Source organism: Rhinopithecus roxellana, chromosome 6 (assembly GCF_007565055.1).
Source record: "Rhinopithecus roxellana isolate Shanxi Qingling chromosome 6, ASM756505v1, whole genome shotgun sequence".
NCBI classification, from domain to species: Eukaryota; Metazoa; Chordata; class Mammalia; order Primates; family Cercopithecidae; genus Rhinopithecus; species Rhinopithecus roxellana.
Window position 1 is genome coordinate 97,268,265 of NC_044554.1, and position 16,793 is coordinate 97,285,057.

A 16,793-nucleotide genomic window follows, 5' to 3' on the forward strand; every position below is an offset into this window, starting at 1 on the left:
TACAGGTGTAAGCCACCACTCCTGGCCTGTATTTTTTATTTCTAAAGATGGTTTTATCCAAGCCACTTACATGCGAAAATAATAATTAAAAAGCAATGAAAGTATAAAGGTCTGTATCCTGGTTAAACAAATTGATTCGGAGATGACAGACTTGGGTTTGAAGTGAGCTAGTACAAGAGCTCCTGCCCCACATTTCCTTATCTATAAAACTGGAGAATACTTAGAACCGGGCAAGGAAAGTTGTGGGGAGAAACCAATGAAATAGAGCCTGTGAGGGGCCTTTGGCAGCGTGTGGAAGCTGATGAGTAATGAAGTCAGTATCTGTGAAGGAAAAGGAACTCAAGAATTTTTCAAAACAAAATAAGCTACAAATGGGACAAAATTACTTTCAAATAAGTGCAAATTTGTAAAAAGAAACCACTCAGGGTGCAAAAATTTTATTAATTCACAAACCAATGTGTGGAAATCATTATTGCAATCAAACGGTTTTCAGGCGATTCACTTGGAACCCGATATGATTTTGAAATTTAAATTTTAAAAAACCCACTGCCAAATGTAAAGAAAAATCTTTGCTACCTTAAAATTAATTCAAAAATGTTTAAAGAAAAACGAATGGAAATACTTTTAAAATGTTTTTAAAGGGATATAAAGTCGTCAAACCATCCCATGGTTCAAAAACATTATTCATCCCAAAATAAAAGTGCAAAATAAAATTAAACGGGCAAAAAGGCATAAATGCAGTCCGGACACAGTGGCTCGCGCCTGTAATCCCAGCACTTTGGGAGGCAGAGGAAGGAGGATCGATTAAGCCTAGGAGTTCAAAGCCAGCCTGAGCAACATAACAAGACCCCTGTCTCTACCAAAAAAAATATAAAAATTAGGCAGGAGTGGGAGTGAACACCTGTAGTCCCAGCTACTCAGGAGGCTGTGGTAGGAGGATCGCTTGAGCCCAGGAGGTGGAGGCTGCAGTGAGCTGTGTTTGCGACACTGCACTCCAGCCTGAGTGACAGAGCAAGGCTGTGTCTCAAAAATAAATAAATAAATTTAAAAATCATCAACATATTAAAAAAAACAGCAATGGAAATTATTCATAACATTTACCAATTCATTTATTGATCAATTTGTTCAGAACCAAACTTTTTAGACACTTGTTTTCTGCCAGCTCACCTAGACCTTTCTCTGGGACATTCTCCCAGCACCCCTGCCCCATCCTCATCCAATCCCTCTTTCTCTACTTGCTCTTTTTATTTTTGTTTTTGTTTTGTTTTTTTGAGACAGAGTCTCACTCTGTCACCCAGGCTGGAGTGCAGTGGAACATTCTCAGCTCACTGCAACCTTCGCCTCCCGGGTTCAAGCGATTCTCCCACCTCAGCCTCCCAAGTAGCTGGGACTACAGGCGCGCACCACCAGTCCTGGCTAATCTGTGTATTTTTAGTAGAGGTGGGATTTTACCATGTTGGTCAGGCTGGTCTTGAACTCCTGACCTCAGGTGATCCACCCACCTTGACCTCCCAAAGTGCTGGGATCACAGGCATTAGCCACCCTGCCCAGACTCACCTCAGCTTCTTGAGTAGACTACAGATGCATGTCACCAAGCCTGGCTGATTGTTTAAAAAAAATTTTTTTTGTAGAGGCAGGGTCTTGCTAAGTTGCCCAGGCTGGTCTTCAACTTCTGGCCTCAAGTAATCCCACTTCTTCAGCCTCCCAAAGTGCTGGAATTACAGGTGTGAGCCACCACGCCTGGCCTCTACTTGCTCTTATGTCTCATGTCCTAAAGCAGGTGTTTCTAGGACATTTCCTAGGGTTTCACAAAGTTAGAAATAAAATAAGAAAAAATAAATGTTCCTCAGAGCCCCGTCACCTCTCTGTTTAAACCATACTGTGGGTCAGGCGTGGGGGCTCACATCTATAATCCCAGCACTTTGGGAAGCCAAGGCAGGTGGATCACCTGAAGTCAGGAGTTCGAGACCAGCCTGGTCAACATGGCAAAACCCAGTCTCTACTAAAAATACAAAAATTAGCCAGGTGTGGTGCCGCACGCCTGTAATCCCAGCTACCCAGGAGGCTGAGGCAGGAGAATCACTTGAACCCAGGAGGCGGAGGTTGCAGTGAGCCAAGGTCACGCCACTGCACTTCAGCCTGGATGACAGAGCGAGCCTGTGTCTCAGAAAAATAAATAAATAAACCATAAACCATGTTGTTGAAAGAAGTCCTGCAGCCCCTCGCGGCCACCACCAGCCACCGCCACTGCCCTGGCCCATCACCAAGCAAAGCCAAAGCTGTGAGAGCCTGGTGGAAACGGTTGCAACCCCGCAAACAGTAGCCACAATCTGAAGTATCTGAGGAACTCCTACAAACTAGTAAAGATAAAATTAAACGACCCACACGGAATTTTGGTTAGCCAGAGGAGTGAATTCAAGAGATGTGTTGTACATCACGCTACCTATAGTTGATAACAATCTCGTGTACACTTGAAAGCTGCTGGCTAGGCACGGTGGTTCACGCCTGTCATCTCGCTCAGCACTTTGGGAGGCCGAGGCAGGTGGATTGCTTGAGCTCAGGAGTTGGAGACCAGCCTGGGCAGCATATTGAGACCCTGTCTCTATTTAAAAAAAAATAAAATGCAAAAATTAGCCAGGCATGGTGGCATGCGCCTGCAGTCCCAACTACTTGGAAGGCTGAGGTAGGAGGATTGCTTAAGCCCAGAAGGCAGGGGTTACAGTGAGTGGAGATTGCACCACTGTACTCCAGCCTGGGCAACAGAACAAGATCCAGGCAGGAGGGAGGGAGGGAAGGAAAGAAGGAAAGAGGGAAGGAGGGAAGGGAGGGAGGGAGGGAGGGAGGGAGGGAGGGAAGGAGGGAGGGAGGGAAGGGAGGGAGGGAGGGAGGGAGGGAAGGAAGGGAAGGAGGAAGGAAGGAGGGAAGGAAGGAGGGAGGGAGGGAGGGAAGGAAGGAGGGAGGGAGGGAGGGAAGGAAGGAAGGAGAGAGAGAGAGAAAGAAAGAAAGGAGGGAGGGAGGGAGGAAGGAAGGGAAAAAAGAGAGAGAAAGAAAGAAAAAGAGAGAGAGGGAGGAAGGAAGGGAGGGAGGGAGGGAGGGAGGGCGGGCGAGGTGGGTGGATCATAAGGTCAGCAGTTCAAGACCAGCCTGGCCGGTCTTGAATGGTGAAACCCCATCTCTACTAAAAATACAAAAATTAGCCAGGTGCGGTGGTGGGCGCCTGTAATCCCAGGTACTCAGGAGACTGAGGCAGGAGAATTGCCGGAATTCAGGCAGCAGATGTTGCAGTGAGCTGAGATCGTGCCGTTGCACTCCAGCCTGGGCAACAGAGGGAGAGACTCTGAGAAAGAGAGAAAGAGAGAGAGAAAGAGAAAGGAAGGGAGGGAGGGAGGGAGGGAAGGAGGAAGGAAGGAAGGAAGGAAGGAAGGAAGGAAGGAAGGAAGGAAGGAAGGAAGGAAGGAAGGAAGGAAGGAAGGAAGGAAGGAAGTTTGCCAAGAGAGTAGATTTTAAATGTTCTCACTGCAAACTAATGATGTAAGTATGTGAGGTGATGCATACGTTAAGTCATTCGACAATACATCCATATATCAAAACACCATGTCATACACCATAAATATGTACGGTTGTTCCTTGTCAGTTAAAAATAGGGAAAGGGAAAAAAATCAAATGACCCAGTGGAATACAAGAGCAAAGCCATTCACAGAAAAGGAAACTCCAGGAGCCAATAAACTGATGGAAAGAGGTTCAACCTCATTAGTCATTGGGGAGGAATGCACATTGAAACCACAGTGAGATATGATCTCACCCTCATTTGCAAAAACAAAAAAAGTCTACAGCACACGTGCATTGATGACTCTGTAGGACAACCAGAGCCTCGGACACTGCCTGTACCCTGACTCAATAGTACCCTGCTGGTTTTTAGTCTCAGGGTGCCACCCATGGTAAAAATTGTATTAAAGAGACTGGGCGCAGTGGCTCACATCTGTAATCCCAGCCCTTTGGGAGGCCAAAGTGGGAAGATCGCTTGAGGCCAGGAGTTGGAGACCAGCCTGGACCACAGAGACCCTGTCTCTAGGAAATATTTTTAAGAATTAGCTAAGCGTGATAGTGCATGCCTATAATCTCAGCCACTCAGGAGGCTGAGGCAGGTGGATCACTTGAGCCCAGAAGGTTGAGACTGTAGTGAGCTAGGATTGTGCCACTGCACTCCAGCCTGGGCGACAGAGTGAGACCTTGTCTCTAAAAAGAAAAAAAAAGTATTGCACAAAGCTGCTCATTAAACACGCATGTGAAACTGAAGCAAGAGCCTAGCAAAACAATAATTACTCTTACTACATGCAATGTGCTCTTCTAATTTCTACTCATTCTATTTCACAACCAGCTGAATTGTTTTCACTACCCTCCAGTGGGTTAAAGCATTTCTTCCAGAAACTTCCACTTGTGAACAAAGAGACACGTGCATGGCAACGTTATTTCCTATCCCCAGGAAAGGGGAGATGTATCAACTGGGTGTGTCAGCTTGAGGCTTGAGGGATGACTAAGCGGTGGTGAAAATGAACCCAGTCCACAAGCATCAACACAGAAAGAGCTCGTAAAGGGCAGGGCATGGGGACCCATGCCGGTCATCCCAGCACTTTGGGAGGCCAAGGCGGGCAGATCACTTGAAGTCAGGAGTTTGAGACCAGCTGGGTAACTTGTTGAAACCCTGTCTCCACTAAAAAGACAAAAAATTAGCCAGGCTTGGTGGTGCGCGCCTGTAATCTCAGCTACTCGGGAGGCCGAGGCGGGAGAATCGCTTGAACCCAGGAGGTGGAGGTTGTAGTGAGCCGAGATCATACCACTTCACTCCAGCCTGGGCAACAGAGCAAGACTCCATCTCAAAAAAAAAGAAAAAGCCACTGAAGCAGAGTTGAAGAGTGGGCAACGTGGCAAAACCCCACCTCTACGAAAAATAAAAATAAAAATAAAAATTAGTTGGGTGTGATGGTGCACGCCTGTAGTCCCAGCTGCTCGGGAGGCTAAGGTGAGAGGATTTTCCTGGCTGGAAAATAGTTCAAAGGCCCTGTGATAGCCTTGGCACTCTCCAGGAACAGCAGAGGCCAGAGTGGCAGAGCAAGGAAAAGAGATGCTACAGACGTGGAGAGGAGAGAACTTGGATTTCAGGTTTTAAGCAGGGGGGTAAGCTCAATTAGATGAATACTGTGGAAACGCCCCTCTGGCTGGGCACAGTGTGTTAACTATTGAAACGCTCGTGAAGAAATACGTGGGGAGTTATTACACTAGTCTCTTCTTTTGTGTGTGTTTGGGATTTTCTTCTTTTTTTCCTTTTAATTTTTTCAGACGGAGTCTCGCTCTGTCGCCAGGCTGGAGTGCAATGGCACGATCTCGGCTCACTGCAACCTCTGCCTCCCGGGTTCAAGCGATTCTCCTGCCTCAGCCTCCCAAGTAGCTGGGATTACAGGCACCCACCACCACACCCAGATAATTTTTGTATTTTTGGGAGAGACAGGGTTTCACCATGTTGGCCAGGCTGGTCTCGAACTCCTGACCTCATTCAGGGCCATTTGCAGAGAGGGACCCTGAGGAGGAGCAGATTTGGGAGTGGAAAGAATCACTCTCGCATCTGGGCTTATTACCAGACCTGTGGCCTCCAAGGAGATGTCAGTTTCATGGCTGGGTGAACAAGTTCAGAGTTCGGGGGAGAGCCAAGACTAGGAGTCATCAATTTGGGAGTCACCCACAAATAAGCGGTATTTAAAACCATGGGACGGCCGGGCGCGGTGGCTCAAGCCTGTAATCCCAGCACTTTGGGAGGCCGAGACAGGCGGATCACGAGGTCAGAAGATCGAGACCATCCTGGCTAACACGGTGAAACCCTGTCTCTACTTAAAAATACAAAAAACTAGCCGGGCGACGAGGCGGGCGCCTGTAGTCCCAGCTACTCGGGAGGCTGAGGCAGGAGAATGGCGTAAAAAACCCGGGAGGCGGAACTTGCAGTGAGCTGAGATCCGGCCACTGCGCTCCAGCCTGGGTGGCAGAGCAAGACTCCGTCTCAAAAAAAAAAAAAAAAAAAAAACCATGGGACTAGATGAGATCACCTAGGAAGTGGGTGTAGACAGAGAAGGAGGAAGACCCAGGACACAGCCAGGGGCCTCTCCTAAGCTTAGAGGTAGGAGAAGAGCGAGGAGGAGGCGGTGAAGAAGATGAGGTAGGATGAAAACTCCAAGGAAGGGAAGTTGCCATCTGGTCCTCAACAGCCCCACACCCCATCAGCACCAAGGTCACCCCCTCCTCCGCAGCCCCCGACTCTTGACACTCCAGCTCTTGCCAAGTAATTGCAACAGCCTCGGAACTTGCAGTTCACCCAGCCGGCTCTCCCCGCCGCCTTCTGGAGCCATTTTGGTAAAATGCAAATCTGAAGCCACAACTCCCATTGCACATTCAGGGTTAGAAAGCGCGTCCATAAGCCAGGCGCAGTGGCTCATGCCTGTAATCCCAGCACTTTGGGAGGCCGAGGCAGGCGGATCACCTGAGGTCAGGAGTTTGAAACCAGCCTGGCCAACATGGCAAAACCCCATCTCTACTAAAAAAAAAAAAAAAAAAAATTAGCTGGGTGTGGTGGTGCATGCCTGTAGTCCCAGTTACTTGGGAGGCTGAAGCAGGAGAATTGCTTGAACCCAGAAGACAAAGGTTGCAGTGAGCCAAGATCGCACCACTGCATTCCAGCCTGGGCGACAGAGCGAGACTCCATCTCACACACACACAAAAAAGAAGAAAGAGAGAAAAGAAGGAAGGGAAGGGAAGGGGAAGGGGAAGGGGAGAAAGAAGGAAGGAAGGAAGGGAGGGAGGGAGAAGAGGGGGAAAGAAAGGAAAGGAAGGAAAGAAAGAAGGAAGGAAAGAAGGAAGGAAGGAAGGGGAGAGAGAGAAAGAAAGAAAGGAGGGAGGGAGGGAAGAAGGAAGGAAGGAAAGAAAGAAGGAAAGAAGGAAGGAAGGAAGGAGAAAGGGAGGAAGTAAGGGAGGGAGGAAGGGAGGAAGGAAGGAAGGAAGGAGAGAGAGAGAAAGGAAGAAAGGAGGGAAGGAGGGAAGAAGGAAGGAAGGAAGGAAAGAAGGAAGGAAGGAGAAAGGGAGGAAGTAAGAGAGGAAGGAAGGAAAGAAGGAAGGAAGGAAGGAAGTCCGTAGCCTGGGGACCAAGCTCTCCACAGCCTGGGTCCTGCACACATCAAAATGGACACCTGTAACATTCCCTGCTCATCACACAGGTGCACATGAAGGAACACACACCCTCACACCCCAGGAGCAGCACGGGAACCCACGCTGTGGCAGCCAGGTCTCCCTAACAACTGTTTCAGTACTGACTGAGTTAAGTTAAATATTAAAAGCCAGTGCCCTTATACAAAGGCTGGGATGTAACAAAAGCCCACCAAGAGTTTTGCCCAGGCCTTTCCTGGGCCTTAAAGCATGACAAAATAATGAAGGAATTCTTAACAGGACCATTTAGAATTAAGGAAGTTTTACTGTGGGTCTGAAGAAACTCCCCAGGCCTCCGCAAACAAACGTATTGGCAGTCTGAAGGAACTCCTCAAACCTCCATGATTTAGCAGGAGATAATGGTAATCGCCCCAGCACCTGGACCCATTTAGAGAAGTAAATTTACTGAGGCTTAGTTACGGATTAAAATAAGTTAATCACTTATGTCTTTAGATGAATGCACACTTACACATAGACGTGTAGCTTAGAAGGTATATAAGCTCTGGAAAACTTTGTAATTTTGGGTTGGTCTGGTGATAATTTCCAGGCTTTCTCCCTGTAACCACTGACAGAAATAAAAACTCTCTTCCTCCCCCGTTTATGTGCATCTCATTATTGGGCCGCGAGAAGTAGCAGCCCGACCCTCAGTTTGGTCCAGGAATAGTACCACAAGCCATTCTCCCCTCCCTCCTTCCTGGATGGAAAGCTCACCCCCCACACCTGAGCCTCAAAGTGCCAGATCACACTTCCCAGCTTCTGCGGCTTCTGGAAATATCCTCCCCACGTAGAAAGACAGAAAGGCCAGGTAAATTCCTCACGCCTGTAATCCCAACATTTTGAATGCCAAGGAGGGAGGATGGCTTGAGCCCAGGAATTGGAGATCAGCCTAGGCAACATAGCGAGACCCCATCTCTACAAAAAATTTTTTTTTTTTTTTTTTTTTTTTTTGAGACGGAGTCTGGCTCTGTCACCCAGGCTGGAGTGCAGTGGCCGGATCTCGGCTCACTGCAAGCTCCGCCTCCCGGGTTTACGCCATTCTCCTGCCTCAGCCTCCCGAGTACCTGGGACTACAGGCGCCCGCCACCTCGCCCGGCTAGTTTTTTTTTTTTTTTTTTTGTATTTTTTAGTAGAGACGGGGTTTCACCATGTTAGCCAGGATGGTCTCAATCTCCTAACCTTGTGATCCGCCCGTCTTGGCCTCCCAAAGTGCTGGGATTACAGGGTTGAGCCACCGCGCCCGGCCAAAAAAATTTTTTTAATTAGCCAGACTTGGTGGCAAGCATCTGTGGTCCCAGCTACCCAGGAGGCTGAGGTGGAAGGATTGCTTGAGCCCAGGAAGTAGAGGCTGCAGTGAGCTAGGATTGTGCCACTGCACTCCAGCCTGGAAACAGAGCAAGACTCCTCTTAAAAAAAAAAAAAAAAAAAAAAAATTTAAAATTAAAAATATAAAGGAAAAAAGGGAGACAGGGAAGGAGGAAGGGAGGGAGAGAGTGAGGGAGGGAGGGAAGGAGAAACAAGGAAAAGCTCCTGCCATTCCTAGCCTGCCTTGGGCTTTGTTTTGTTTGTTTTTATTATTTGAGGTGGACTTGCTCTGTCGCCAGTCTGGAGTGCAATGGCACGATCCTGGCTCACTGCAACTTCCACCTCCCAGGTTGAAGCAATTCTCCTGCCTCAGTCTCCCGAGTAGCTGGGACTACAGGTGCCCACCACCATGCCCAGCTAATTTTTGTATTTTTAGTAGAGACAGGTTTTCACCATGTTGGCCAGGCTGGTCTCGAACTCCTGACTTCAACTGATCCACCCACCTCGGCCTCCCAAAGTACTGGGATTATAGGCATGAGCCTCCGCACCTGGCCTGCCTTGGGATTTGAATGTAAGGATGCAAGGAATGTTCAAGCTGCTGCCACCACTTGTGACCAGAAGGAGCCAACAGTGCAAACACACAGTGTGGTAAGTGAGAGGTGGGCACCAGGGTCCTTGTGAGATCAGTGGGCCCCTGGGCTGGCCCCTGTGCTGCTGACCACTGGCCTTCTTGCTGTAAGAAAAATACCAAACCCCTAATATTTAAACCACTTGGGGTTGGTTTTTGTCGTGTGGTGGGGGGGTTGTTGTTTTTTTGTTTTGTTTTGTTTGAGACAGGGTCTGCTCTGTTGCTCAGGCTAGAGTGCAGTGGCACAATCCTAGCTCACTGCAGCCTCAACCTCCTGGGTTCAAGCAATCCACCTCAGCCTCCTGAGTAGTTGGAACCACAGGCACATACCACCACACCCAGGTAATTTTTGAAGTTTTTTGTAGAGATGGGGTCTTGCTATGTTGCCCAGGCTGGTCTCAAACTCCTGGGCTCAAGCGATCCTCCAGCCTCGGCCTCCCAAAGGGCTGGGATTACAGGTGTGAGCCACTGCACCCAGCCAATGGATTCTTTTAATACATCTCCCACCCCAAACTGTTTTCTCTTCCCCAAGTCCCCAGGCTGCCCCCATCACTTTGGCAGGAGCTGGACTTGGCGGGAGGGGAAGCTTGATATCCACTGCCGGGAGTGAGAGGGTCATTTTCAGCAAAAGACACAGAAAAGGCTTTGAGGCTCCAAAAACTTAAGACTTGAGGGGAGTAAAGGATTAGAGAAAAAAATAAATAAAACTTGATGAGTCAGACAAAGGCCTTCCAGCCCCAAGGCTAGAACAGGTTTCTGGGCCAGAGAGGAGAAAAACTGGAGAAGGCTTGCATTTTGGGATATTTCAAGATGTTTCAGGCATATCTCATACTTTTCCTGCTCCAAGCATTTCAGTCATTTTTTTTAGTGTCTCTATTTTTTTTAGTCTCGCTGTGTTGCCCAGGCTGGAGTGCTGTGGTGCAATCTCTGCTCACTGCAACCTTCGCCTCCCAGGTTCAAGCGATTCTCCTGCCTCAGCCTCCTGAGTGGCCGGATTACAGGTGCACACCACCACTCCTATCTAATTTTTGTATTTTCAGTAGAGACAGGGTTTCTCCATGTTGGCCAGGCTCGTCTTGAACTCCTGACCTCAAGTGATCTGCCCGCCTCGGCCTCCCAAAGTGCTAGAATTACACACATGAGCCACCGCACCCGGCAAGAATGCATTTTTAGAACAAGATCTGGATGTGCAGTGTGGTGATTACTACTGCAGTGTTACTGTGTTTAGGTAATTTTGGCAGACAAAGCTAGGAAATTCACAAATACACACAGATATATGTATGTCTACTTATATATCTTCCCATCTATTTATGTTAAAACCCATGAGTTGGCCGGGTGCGGTAGCTCACGCCCGTAATCCCAGCACTTTGGGAGGCCGAGGCGGGCGGATCATGAGGTCAGGAGATCGAGGCCACCCTGGCTAACACAGTGAACCCCTGTCTCTACTAAAAATACAAAAAAAAAAAAAAAAAAAAAAAAAAAAAATTAGCTAGGTGTGGCGGCGGGCACCTGTAGTCCCAGCTACTGGGGAGGCAGGAGAATTGGTGTGAACCTGGGAGGTGGAGCTTGCAGTGAGCCGAGATCGCACCACTGCACTCCAGCCTGGGCGACAGAGCGAGAATCGGTCTCAAAAAAAAAAAAAAAACGAAACAAAACAAAACAAAAAACCATGAGTTTACTCTAATATCTCCCACCCTCCTCCAACGCTAGAGGGTTCATTCTACTCTTCATCCCATAAACCCAGAAAATCTGAGACGGGTCTCAGTTAATTTAGAGAGTTTATTTTGCCAAGGTTGAGGACCCACGCCCGTGACGCAGCCTCAGGAGGTCCTGGAGACATGTATCCAAGGTGGTCGGGGCACAGCTTGGTTTTATACATTTTAGGGAGACATGAGACGTCAATCGATATATGTAAGATGTACATTGGTTTCGTCTAGAAAGGCGGGGACAACTCAAAGCAGGGAGAGGGCTCTAGGTCACAGGAAGGTGAGAGACAAATGGTCGTATTCTTTGAGTTTCTGATAAGCCTTTCCCCTGTAATCCCAGCTACTCAGGAGGCTGAGGCAGGAGGTGGAGGTTGCAGTGAGCTGAGAGCGAGTCACTGCACTCCTATCTGGGTGACAGAGCAAGACCCTGTCAAAGAAGAATGCCTTCACCATCTGGGAATGCAGTCCAGTAAGTCTCAGTCTCATTTTATTCAGCTGCTATTCAAGATGGAGTTGCTCTGGTTCAAACATCTCTGACACTACTGCCCCCTAAACATCTCTGAAGTTAATCTGTTCCTCTCCCCAGTCATGACCTCTACCCAAGGTCATGCAACCATCACCTCTCACCAGGACAGCTGCGACAGCCTGCCAGATTCTGCCTGCCCAAACCTTTGCTTCCTACACAGTTCCTCTAGACCAGAGCTTCTGAAACTTCAGCTGCCTAGAAATTGCCTGCAGAGTTTGTAGAAACACAGAAACTCTGGCTCCCATTCCCAGCAATCTAATTCCGATTCAGAAGGTCCCAGGTCAACTGAGAATTTTCACTTTTTTTTCCTTTTTTTTTTTTTTTTTTTTTTTTTTTGAGATGGAGTCTCGCTCTGTCACCCAGGCTGGAGTGCAGTGGTGCAATCTCTGCTCACTGCAATCTGTGCCTCCCAAGTTCAAGCTATTCTCCCGCCTCAGCCTCCTGAGTAGCTGGAATTACAGATGCCTGCCACCATGCCCGGCTAATTTTTGTATTTTTAGTAGAGATGGGGTTCTGTCATGTTGGCCAGGCTGGTTTCAAAGTCCTGACCTCAAGTAACCCACCCGCCTCAGCCTCCCTAAGTGCTGAGATTAAAGGTGTGAGCCACCACGCCCGGCCTAGTTTTTGCATTTCTAACAAGCTTCCCTAGGGCATCTCCTAGAGGAACCCAAGATGTTGCGGAGGCTGAGACTGCACATCTTCAGGTTATACTTCCAGCAGCAAGACTCTCTGTGCTGTCCAATACAGTAGCCACTAGCCACATGTGGCTATTTAACTTACTAAAATAAAATTTGCTGGGTGCGGTGGCTCACGCCTATAATCCCAGCACTTTGGGAGGCCGAGGCGGGCGGATCACAAGGTCAGGAGTTTGAGACCTACCTGGCCAACATGGTGAAACCCCCGTCGCTACTAAAAATACAAAAATTAGCTGGGCATGGCTCAAAATTTTTTGAAAAGCAAACGCATGGGCCACATTCAATGCAGAATCCACTGCCCTCCCAAGGCACAGGGACCCAGCCGGGAAGTGGCAGGTGTGAACCATGACTGAGTCTCCCACCCCTACCCCAGCTGCGGGCTAGAGGCTTCCTCCAGCTACGTGGGGTGAATGGGAGCCTAGGGATGCTGGAACAGGCCAGGGCCCGTGGCCTCTATCAGCGCCTCAGCCTCTGCACCCTGGGCCAGGAGCCTCTGCCTGGCCCCGAAGGTACTTCCTCTCCCATCCCAACACCCCACGGCCCCCCTCATAAAGCCCTTTCCCTTGCAGATCCTCCATCCCCCTCCCACACTAAGCCCCAGTCCCTCACTCAATCCTGCACCCCAAGATCTGGCTGCAGCCCAGAACTGGGCCATACTTACCTTATCCTCCAGGGGACCTGGGTCCTGCAAATGCGGGTGGTAGCTTCGTCCCCTCTAGGGTGGTCTGAGGCCACACCATAGACAAAGCACCTTCCAAGCGTCACACCATGTCCCCACTCCTCCCCACGCACACTGGGACCTTCGACGTGGTACTGATAGTTGGCGCCCCCAGTGACGGCCAGGTGCCCTGCAATGCGATACCTGAGCTCCTATGTGTCACCAAGCCAGGTGAGGAGCAGCCCAGCCAACCACCCCCAATCCCCGTCACCATACACCTTCCCCTCTGCACAGCACAGACACAGGCCTCAGAGTCCCTCATGCTAAGTGAGGGGCAGCGTTCTGCCCATCGCCACATACAGCCTAGCCTAACATCCCAGCCACCAACGGCAGACCCACGCAAACAGGCGGGGCAGACAGGTGGCCAGCTTGGCTCTTATCCATGGGCAACCAGGAGCAACTCCACCCTCCTCTGCAGCCTCCATTTCCTAGCCTGGGAGCCAGGTGGTCCCCATAGGACTAAAGTGAGAATCAGGTGAAATCCTGTCTCTGAAGCTTTTGCTTTGGTCCCGGCCCACAGTGAGGGCTTAGTTCTGTTCCCTCCTCTGCCTGCTTCCTCACTCATTCGTGGACTGCCTTCGGGGCGTCCCTTTCTCTTTCCTGGTCTGTTTCCTCATCTGGGAAATGGGGCTGCTTAGGGGAGATGAGAGCTGTGAGCACTGTTGGTAAACTCCACACATGGCGCTGCCCAGGCAGATGTATCTCCCGTCTCCTGCTCTGTTCTTGCTCGGGGCTTTGCTCTGCTCTGGGCACAGGGCTCAGACCCTGCCCTCTGGGCCTTGATCTCCAACCCACTGGGGCCCAGCGATCACAGGGTCTGGTCAGAGGTGGCCCCACCAGAGCCGTGAGTGCTCATTGCTCCCAGAATGTATTATTTATTTATTTATCTAATTTGAGACAGAGTCTCACTCTGTCGCCAAGGCTGGAGTATAGCGGCACGATCTCAGTTCACTGCAACCTTCAAGAGATTCTCCTGCCTCAGGCTCCCAAGTAGCTGGGATTACAGGAGCCCACCACTGCACCCAGCTGATTTTTGCATTTTTAATAGAGACGGGGTTTCATCATGTTGGTCAGGCTGGTCTCGAACTCCTGACTTGAAGTGATCCACCCGCCTTGGCCTCCCAAAGTACTGGAATTACAGACTTGAGCCACCACGCCCGGCCCTGCTCCGAGAATGTAGAGAAGAGAGGCATTTCTGAGACCAGGTGAGGAATCCACGTAGGGCACAGCCTAAGGCGGAAAGGAGAGGGGCTGAGCATGAGAACCAGGAGGCACAGGACAGGAAATCACAGAGGGAAAAATGCTTCCTCTCCCTCCTCTCTCCGCACCCCTTGCCAGGCCCAGCAGAGACTGGCTAAGCCTGGGCAGGTCTGGGCAGGCATCCAGGGGAGCCCTGAAGGCTGACAAATGCAGGGACATGGATGGGGTCATCCGGAAAGGTCGAAGTTGGGCCGAAGAAGACAGGAACTTTACTGGGTGAAGCAGCCAGGATCGGACATCCTAGACCAACCTGTGCTTGCTAAACCCCTCAGCCCCATCGGGCTGCCCACGGGTGACGGTCTCCCCTGCTCCAGAGCTTCTCCTCTCACCGCACTCCCTTCTACCAGCAACGCCCTGCTTGTCCTTACTCCCTCCTCCAGGAAACCTTCCCAGACCAGTCATTGGGTTTTCCCTATCTCTCCTTCTCAGTGCACCTGAGGCCACCCTGGGCACACTATAGGTGCCTGGACCTGAGGTGACAAGGTCATTCGGCCAGCACTTACTGTCAGGCACTTCAAACACACATACCAGCCTTCCTGTGATGTTAATCATCCTCTGTGCCAGCTGGGAAACGAGGCCCAGAGAGGTGAAGGGACTAGCCCAAGATCCAAAGCCCACATGCCGGCTTTCTTCCTGTCCATTCAGACACAGTCACATCCTCCAGCAGAGGCGTGGGTGAGTGGTGAGGAGGGCGTCTCCTCAATCCAGGAGATTAAGTCAAGAATTCCCCACCAGGCACAGCAGCTCACCCCCATAATCCCAGCACTTTGGGAAGCCGAGGCAGGAGGACCCCTTGAGCCCAGGAGTTCAAGAGCAGCCTGGACAACATAGCAAGACCCCATCTCTAAAAAAAAAAAATTAATTAGCTAGGCGTTGTGGTAAGCCCCTACGGTCCCAGTTACTCAGGAGGCTGAGATGGTAGGATTGCTTGAGCCCATGATTTGGAGGCTACAGTGAGCTATGATTGGGCCACTGCACTCCAGCCTGGGAAATAGGGTGAGATTCTATCTCAAGAAAGAAAAAAAAGCGGGGAGCCAGGCACAGTGGCTCACGCCTGTAATCCCAGCACTTTGGGAGGCCAAGGCAGGCAGATCGTCTGAGGTCAAGAGTTCGAGACCAGCCTGGTCAACATGGCAAAACTCCATCTCTACTAAAAATACAAAATAGCTGGGTGTGGTGGCACATGCCTGTAATCCCAGCTACAAGGGAGGCTGAGACAGGAGAATCACTTGAACCTGGGAGGCGGAGGTTGCATTGAGCTAAGAGCATGCCATTGCACTCCAGCCTGGGTGACAGAGCAAGACTCGGTCTCAAAAAAAAAAAAAAAAAACAAGAAAGAAAGAAAAAGGAATTCCCGATGTAAAAGACACAGAAAGACTGTCCTGGGAAGGAAACTGAAAAAATTTATTGCCTTGAAGGTACAACCCTCCCCAGCAGAGATGGCCTGGGACTGTCCCTCCCCCACCTCATCTACCCCTCTCCCCCAGGTGGGCTGGTGTGTCTGACCACCAGGACCAACTTGTCCAACCTTCAAAACAAGGAGGCTCTGGAGGCCACCCTGGGAAGGCTGGAGCAGGCTGGGGCATGGGAGCACCTGGTGGGCTGGCCTGTGGACTGCTGGGAGCTGCCTACCTCCAAGCTGGAGGTGGTATCCGGCATCTCTGCCAAGGATGGCTTCATCTTCGGCATTGTCTACCTGTACCGAAAGCAGAAGGTGGCCCAGGTTGAGGAAGTAAGATCCAGCCCCCAGCTCCTAGCTGGCCCCTAACTCCATGTGGCCTTAGGTGGGCCCATCTGCTGGGCCTCCTCTGCCTCCCCTGCAAAATGGGACCTCCGAACCGACCCTGCCCCTCAGAAATGCCCTGCCTATTAAATGAGCTCCCAGAAGGGCCAAAAGGACTCATGATTCTGCAGTTCTCTAGCCCCAGAAAAGAGTGACATCTGTTCCTGTGGGTTCCAGAATCGAGACGTGGCAGGGTGTGGTGGCAGACGTGGCACCTGTAATCGCAACACTTTGGGAGGCCAAAGCAGGAGGATCACTTGAGACCACGAGTTCAAGACCAGCCTGGGCAACATAGTGAGACCCCCATCTTAAAGAAAAATTGTAAAAATTAGCACTTCGGGAGGCCGAGGCGGGAGGATCACTTGAGGTCAGGAGTTCGAGACCAGCCTGGCCAACATGGCAAAACCGTGTCTCTACTAAAAACACAAAAATTAGCCAGGCATGGTAGCACATGCATGTAATCCCAGCTACTTGGGAGGCTGAGGCAGGAGAATTGCTTGAACCCAGGAGGCGGAGGTTGCAGTGAGCTGAGATGGAACCGTTGGGTAACAGAGCAAGATTCTGTCTCAAAAAAAAAAAAAAAATTGTACAAATTAGCCAGGTGCTGTGGGTGCATGCCTGTAGTCCCAGCTATTCGGGAGGCTGAGACAGGAGAATCACTTGAACTCGGGAGGCAGAGGTTGCAGTGAGCCTAGAGCGTACCAGTGCACTCCAGCCTGGGCAACAGAGCAAGACTCTGTCAAGAAAGAAAAAGAAAGAAAGAAAGAGAGAAAGAGAGAGAGGAGAGAGAGACGGGGGGGTAGGGAGGGAGGGAGGCAGGGGGAAGGGAGGGAGAGAGGAAAGGAGGGAAGGAGGGAAGGAAGGAAGGAAGGAAGGAAGGAAGGAAGGAAGGAAGGAAGGAAGGAAGGAAGGAAGGAAGGAAGGAAGGAA

General features: G+C 50.3%; 1 protein-coding gene across 1 annotated transcript; it reads left to right on the forward strand.

The window, feature by feature from the left end:
- Window positions 1-2,194: 2,194 nt before the first annotated feature.
- On the forward strand, window positions 2,195-15,816 carry METTL27 (methyltransferase like 27). The gene is given in 5 exon segments (XM_030932010.1): window positions 2,195-2,281; window positions 12,476-12,610; window positions 12,898-12,991; window positions 15,568-15,688; window positions 15,690-15,816. Coding segments are annotated over 5 exon segments (564 nt in total).
- The last annotated feature ends 977 nt before the right edge of the window (window positions 15,817-16,793 follow it).